At 53.2% G+C, this 7010-nt stretch overlaps 2 protein-coding genes across 2 annotated transcripts; one reads left to right on the forward strand and one right to left on the reverse strand.

Annotated features, from left to right (window-relative positions):
• Positions 1-262: 262 nt before the first annotated feature.
• On the forward strand, positions 263-3032 carry MONBRDRAFT_34597 (uncharacterized protein; the record flags this gene model as incomplete). Its single annotated transcript, XM_001750428.1, has 4 exons — positions 263-2012; positions 2117-2274; positions 2347-2412; positions 2514-3032. 4 exons carry the CDS (start codon positions 263-265, stop codon positions 3006-3008), a joined length of 2469 nt encoding a protein of 822 aa, XP_001750480.1. The 3' UTR covers positions 3009-3032.
• A 14-nt stretch (positions 3033-3046) lies between these two features.
• MONBRDRAFT_39185 (uncharacterized protein) lies at positions 3047-4517 on the reverse strand. The gene is made up of 5 exons (XM_001750465.1): positions 4404-4517; positions 4277-4326; positions 4067-4144; positions 3833-3956; positions 3047-3691 (listed from the first exon to the last, which is right to left on the reverse strand). Exons 1-5 carry the CDS (start codon positions 4465-4467, stop codon positions 3171-3173), a joined length of 837 nt encoding a protein of 278 aa, XP_001750517.1. The 5' UTR covers positions 4468-4517; the 3' UTR covers positions 3047-3170.
• Between the last annotated feature and the right edge of the window lie 2493 nt (positions 4518-7010).

Genomic DNA, 7010 nt, shown 5'->3' on the forward strand with positions numbered 1-7010 from the left:
ATTCATCGCTTCCACTACAACTTTACAATGAGGTTCTGCGCTTCCACTACAACTTCACAATGAGGTTCTGCATCAACTTTCAGGCAGCAGCAAGCCGGGATAACGAGAGAGGATCAATGCCACTGCATTAAGTGTGCCCGTGTGGCGGTGAATCCGGTGATGCACTTTGACCACTGATGGCTTGAGGGCTCATTTTTATTTTCTTGAGCCGGCATTGCGCCGGTGGAGGTGTGCCTGCCGCTCACGGCTAGTGCTCGCGGTGATGGGGCTGTTCAAGGGCCTGGGCTTGCTGCTCGTGCTCGTCCTGCTTGGGAGTCGCGCTACGGCGAAGTCGGTGTCGTCAGCGGAGGGAGACTGGTCTCTGGTGACCAGCCTCCTTGTTGGCCAGGTCCCCCCGGCGCTCAAGGAAGCCGTGGCGCAGTTTGACAACAACATCCTCGTTCAAAGCCTGGGCCCAAATGCTTTTCTGCTGACCGATGCGCAATACCACAAGCGTGTCGTCTTCAACGAATCTGGCTCCACCCCGCTCGTCGCCCCGTCCATCGAGTTTCCCGCCTCGGCCTCGGCATGCCTCTTGCCCGATGGCTTCGGTTTTGTGTACAACCATGCCGAGCTTGCCTTTGTGGCCCCTGATGGCACGACTCGAGCCAAAAAGGCCCTCTCTCCTTCGTTGCTGGCCAACGCCACCTTGGCGTGTGACCCTACTCAAGCCAAGCCCACTGTCATCGTTGGAGTCGTGAACAGCTCGAGCAACTCACGAAAGCCAGCCGTTCCGTTGATCTTCCGCTGCTTCTACAATGCGTCCACACCTCAGCTCGATTGCCGCACCTCCTCATACCCACGCCGCAACACGGGCTTTGTTTGGACCCTCGACGGAATCCTTACGGCAGCTGCTTTTTCGACACCCTTTTCCGAATCCAGCTTCTTGCTCTCCAACCAGCTTCTCTATCCCAACCAGCCCCCGCCACCAGGCCACTCGGTTGACGTCGGCCCGACGGCAACGTGCAAGGAGCTGCAGTACAGCTCTGCCGTCTTTCCCCTCAATTCCCAATATGCCGCTCTTATTACGGCCACCCTTGAGTTGTACATTGTGCAAATGGGCCCTCGTCCAATTTTTTCCAATTGTCGCGTTCTCGTGCACCGGCAGCTTCCCGATGACATTGCCGAGCTCTCCCACGCAAGCATCTACCCCCTTGATCCTTCCGGGACGCTGGCCATGTTGGTGCTCCAGCCCATCGACTCCGATTGCGTTCACCTCTATGCTTTGGGGTTTGATCCATCAATTGGGGATCAGGGCATCTTCAACTTGAGCACAGGCCATCCCCTCCCCGGTGTTCAGCTGGCTACGCACGTCTTTGTACCCCACCAAAAGCAATTGCTGGTCATGGGTCGTGTGTTGCAGCCACAGAATGTACTCCTCGGTCACACGGTGCCGGCCGAACGACAGAACCGCCGTGACATCAATGCCAACACTGAGGGCAAATTGACGCCATCGAAGTTTTCGATAAACCTTCAGGCTTATACAGCGTCGGCCCACTCAATCCCCAACGGCCAATCGAAGCGCAAACACATGCCGTCATGGCTGTGCTGGGGTCTGAGTATTGGTGTGATGATCGTGCTCGTAGCGGTTGTCGGGCAGCGGGCCAAGCGTAAGCATGCAGAAGCACAAGGAGACGGCAACAGCAAGGCTTCTAAAAGGCTTCCAGCTATGCCTGATTTTATGATTTCAATGGTCTTTGGCACGCTGACGAATCATTTCACGAGGATCAGCGAGTCAGACTGTGTTGACTGGTCATCTTCCGATTTGTGGATGTTGCTCCTTCGCATCGATGATAAGAGGAAGAGCGACGAGAAGAGAACATGGGCACGTCGCCTGCTTGAGTTGCTCAAGCACCACTTGGAGGCTCAAGCGCCTCTACAAGGGCCTCTCCCGGCCCGGCTTGCCACATTGCTTTCTTACCTGACGGTTGACGAAGCAAAAGCCTTGGCTTTCACCTTCCTGTGCCACTCCAGTACGTATAAGTACACCATACAACGCGGTGTCGGCTGAGCTTTTGCGTTTGCCAACACACATTTCCCCGCGCTCATGGTTGCCACTCTTCCAACTACCTCATAGAAAAAAAAGATTACGAGCTGGTCAAAGACGTTACAAGGGCCTTGCTGCAGCAATTCGTTAAAATCCCTGATGATCGCTCTGTCAGCGACTTTTTGTTGTCAAACAACGATGGCGAAGAAGAGTCTTGCCTTTGGATTCGTCTTTTACAACATGGCTTCGTAAGCATGTAGCACTTCTATGCGCGCAGCGGCGATAAATGTTCATCATGGCCTGTGTGTTTCCTTTGCCAGGATGATCTGGCACACGATGTCTTGGAATTGCTAGACTCTAACAAACAGAAGCAACAGGTTGAAGAGGTGGGTGCAGCTTGTTGTCGCGTTGTTGTGCCATAGGTCGAAACGCCTTCTTCTCAACGATTTTATCGTGCCTTGATCACTTGTCGCTACTCTATGGTCAGCTCTTGAGTGTCGACTCAAGAGTTTCTGGGGTCCAGAAAATCGCGTCGTCTCCAGAGGAGTTTCCTCTTTGCTTTCGCTTCATCGTCAGATATGGTTCCCGAATCAACACACATCGCGCCAAGCTGTCAGCGATCGATGACAACTGGTGCGAGCACTGGACGAAGCCCTTGATGACCGACGGCAACCGACCGTATATTATGAATCTCTGCATAGAATTGGTTAAAGACCGAGATGTGTATCCCTTCGTGTTTATGGCAATGTGCATTGTGGTCTTTTGTGACAAGAGGCACGGCACGAAGTCTGGACCCTACTGTTCCGCGTGCCTAAAAACCTTCAAAGACTACCCGGATCTGTTCAAAGTGAACCTTACAACGGCTCGCAAACGTTACCAAAAGCGAGGCCAAAGAAAAACTGGAGGCCAAGCAAGCAACTCGACGCAGGCCACGCCGAGCAGTCCGATGACGTCGTCACCCGTACCTTCCACTGCTTTGTGATTCGAATTGCATTTTGTTTTTTTCTTTCTTTCTTTCTTGTGATGCATGGTTCAATTTTGTTAAAACACTGTCAAACAACACAGTTGGGAAGGCTGATCGCATGGCACCGTCGCCAAAGAGTCGGTAGCAGCGAGCCGGAAAGAAAAGGAGGGGGAAACAGATTTATTGGCTGAGGGTGAGGTGGAGGCCAACCTGGTGCTTGTCCGAGGCGAGGGCGTTGCCGGCAATGTCGGCTGAGAGACGGAGAAGGACGCCGGGGCGGACGGCAACAACGTAGCTGGCGTTAATGTCCATGGCGGTGTTGATCTTGACCTTGGCAAAGGAAGTGGCGTCGAGACGCTTTTGGGCGGCAACGGCGAGGGAGGTGGCACCCGAGGTGCGGTTCCAGCCAAACTGGACACCGGCCTGGACGGCGGGGTTGACAGCGTGGAAGATGCTGCCATCGACCTTGGCGGCGTCGGTGATGGAGGTGCCAACGATGAGGTCGCCCTCACGGTAGCCGACGGTGAACTTGGTGCCCGAGGGGGCAAAGGTACCGAGGCTGATGTTGCTGCTGACGCCAAAGAGGAAGTTCTTGTAGCCAAAGCAAGTGGTGGCGTTGATGGCCTTTTGGGTCACGTCCATGGTGGCAGTGAAGGCATCCTTCTTCAAGGCGGTCTTGAGCTTGAGGTCCTGAATGCCAGCTGTTTCAAGTGACAAAGAAAGGCAGGGGGTGTGCGTTAAGATGGGACAAACATGGGCAAAGGAAGGAACGCGCATTCATGGCGAAATTCTCGGTCAAAAGTCATCAGTTGGGAGAGGGGGAGGGTACCAGGCGGGCTTACCGTTGGGGACAAAGTTGGCGCACAGGGTGGCATCAGAGCCAGCAACAACCTTGTTGGCAACGCCGATCTCGGTGGCCACAACATTCTTGGTGGTCCACTTTTCCTTGATGCTCACACCGGTGGGCTATTTGGTCGTGAGAAGGGTTGAAGAGAAAAGAAAGGGGTCAGTCCACAGGCTGCGAGCTGCGTGAATATGGAGTGAAAGAGATGGGAAGATACTGCGTGAGCACAGACCTTGTGGGTATACTTGGTCTCGAGGAGAGCGTTGACGGCACCGCTGGCGTTAGAGCGGGCACCCTCGACCTTCAGGGCCTAGCAAACCGCATCACATCGAGAACAGCATGAGATGATCGTCGTGCTGGTCATGGGTAACCCACTGAAAACAAAAGAACGCGCTCACAAACACACAGAAGGGGGAACAGAAAGGAGCATCAATCAACGTACAACGCCGTTGGCGGCAGTCGACTTGAGGGTGAGCTTGTTCTCGGCGCCACCTGCGGGGGTTGAAAAAAAAATGAGGGTGAATTGACACGGCGGTGGAAATGGTGGCTGGAGGGCGGCGCTGACCTACCAAAGTCATCGGAGAAGAGGTCGTTGGCCGCACGGGTGATGTCACCAGCCTTGGGAGGAGCCATGTCGATGGTTGGGAGGATTGAAGGAGAAAAAGAGACGAGAAACGGGAAAGCTGGCGACCGGCAGAGACAGGCAAGGCGATGGTGGTGAGATGAAAGAAGTCAGGCACAGAGCAGCAGCCGCGATATCTAGCCGCACTAGGGCAGGAGTGACGACAGCACACAGTAGCACACCCGAGAAGAAAATGGCACAAAAAAAAAACATGGACGAGCCGAGCTAGAGGTACAGAGAGGAAAGAGATGGAGAGAAAAAAAAAAGCATCAACAACAGTGGCAACAATCAGTCGTAGTCGTCGCAGTGGGGAGTGATGTTCTCAATAATGACACGGCTCATCAGCCCAAATGGCCACCACAAGACCACCACCAGTTGCAGTCACAAAGAGGGCAGGGAATGGATCAATGGAAAAAAAAAAGGGAGAGAAATGAGAGAGAGAGATACGAAAAAGAGAGGGCAGAGAGGGCAGAGAGAGAGAGAGGACAAGAGAGAGAGAGAGAGAGAGAGGAGATTCGAGGTTCGAGAGAGAGATTCTCAAGAGAGAGAGAGAGAGAGGGCAGAGGGTGGAGCTCTTGTTGCGGGTGCGGGCACAAGCACAGGCGTCATGCGCAACGCCATGAAACCCTTCTCAGCTTCTCAGCGGGTTGCAAAGCGTGTCAAGTGTGCCGGTTATGATCGGCAAGACAACGCGTGTCAAGCCTTTCATGCCCATGGTGGCAGGGGAGAGACAACCACAAAAAGGGGGGGGGTCACTGCGGGTCACTGCGGGTCAGTGACCGCGCTGCCATTTTGTGAAGGCACGCCACCATTAACACCACAACAGAAAAAGAGCTCCAAACCCGAGTTGTGCTGTGCATAAACCCGCTCAACGATACACCCTGCTCAGCCATTCTCTCCGCTTGGCCAAGTCAGCGTGTTGATGCCAGTGAGCTGCATGGGGCCTCGATAAAAGACCCGCTGCCATATCACTGGCACAGCACAGACCTCAAACACCAGACGCCACTGCCACTGTGTGTGTGCGTGCGAGAGAGAGAGAGAGAGAGAGAGAGAGAGAGAGAGAGAGAGAGAGAGAGAGAGAGAGAGAGCGACACACACACACACAGACACACACTACGCAATACAACAGTTACTCTTTCTTACTTTGCAAATAGAAAATGAGAGAAAAAAAAAAGGGGTTTGAGGCTGGAAGAGGGGTGAGCGAATAAAACTTGAGAAACAGAGACACGACTTTGTTACTGGCAGAGCATAGTGAGCTGGTAAACGGCGAAGAAGAGATGTGGGCTGGGGATGATAGAATCTTAGAGAATGGCAGAGCGCAATGAAACAGAAACTTAAAAGAGACTCGGAGATTAGGAGACTCATGGGGTTGGGCCAAAGGGGAATAAGCCAAAGGGTGTTTTTGAGTGACAAGCAATACAAAATTATGACCCTGGCCGTAGTGGTGACGTTTGCACTGTCCTCGTCAAAAAGCTGACATTGACATTGTTACACTTTGCTACACTATTGTCTGTTTAGAGACTGATGTTTGACACATAGCTTTGCTGATACTGGTTATAGTTGAAGAAGGAAAAAGTCGGTGTGGAGTGATACACAAATCCAGCCAAACCCTTTCGAGCAGTGTCAACGTTGGCACACCCATTGGGCAACCCTATGATGCAATGCACGCCAAAGTTTCAAATGGCGAAAGCAGTGAAATATCACCAGCACGGGAATGCAGTGAAGTTTTTTTACGTGCAAAAGGCAAGATCTTGTCCAAATTGATTTGGCAGTGGACCGTGCATCTTTAATTTTAAGCGCACGCTCTGTAAAATTGAATGGCATTTATTTTGTTGGATCGTCAGGCCTTGCGAGTGGCGAGAGATAGAGAGAAGGTGAGTGTGTGATTCAGAGAATGTGAAACTTAACGAGAATCTTGTACAGAGAAAAAAAGCCAATAGCAGAGAATGTGTGCTTCTGGATGATCACATCAGAGAGAGAGAGAGAGAGTGTGTGTGTGTGTGTGAGCGATTTGGCGACGTCGTTGGCGACGGCGACGGCAGCGCCACTGCACTGGTCGCACTGCTTCCCGTGTGCGCGCGGGCTCGTTTTCCATCCCTCCCGTCTCCTTTCGTTCATGTCGACTGCGTTCAAAAAGCTGTTGTTGTTATTGTCTGTGGGCTTGAGGCATCATCCATGGCTCGACTTTTTCTCTCACACTGCTGCTGTGCTCGGTAGGAACGGGATCTCAGTCCCGGCTTGCTGTCTGGTTGGCTGTACTGTGCTGTATCTTGCAGCGCGGGAGCTTTTTGAAGCATCAGTGGTGCGCTTTTGAGCCGGCAGCGAATGGACTGCGTTGTGGCTCGCTGAGGTGGGTCAACGCCCCCGACCAAGTTTGAATTATTTGTCCTTGTTGGCATTCCAACGGCCCCGTCCAGTGGCGCGCATGAGGGCTCACCCACCTTCATGTCATTCTGCTAGGCGCCGCAACCAGATTACACGCTGAGCGTCTCTTCCCTTTGACCCGTCCCGCCCGGGTGCAGGCCCCACCTCCTGATTCTCAGACACCGACAGT

This window comes from Monosiga brevicollis, genomic scaffold (assembly GCF_000002865.3).
Source record: "Monosiga brevicollis MX1 MONBRscaffold_41 genomic scaffold, whole genome shotgun sequence".
Lineage (NCBI taxonomy): Eukaryota > Choanoflagellata > Craspedida > Salpingoecidae > Monosiga > Monosiga brevicollis.

Excerpts from the sequence above, each read along its gene's own strand:
- MONBRDRAFT_39185 (XM_001750465.1), bottom strand. The coding sequence starts at position 4,467 with ATGGCTCCTCCCAAGGCTGGTGACATCACCCGTGCGGCCAACGACCTC. Across the intron at positions 3,957-4,066 it reads AGACCAAGTATACCCACAAG|CCCACCGGTGTGAGCATCAA; the intron begins GTCTGTGCTCAC and ends ACGACCAAATAG. Across the intron at positions 3,692-3,832 it reads CGCCAACTTTGTCCCCAACG|CTGGCATTCAGGACCTCAAG; the intron begins GTAAGCCCGCCT and ends CACTTGAAACAG.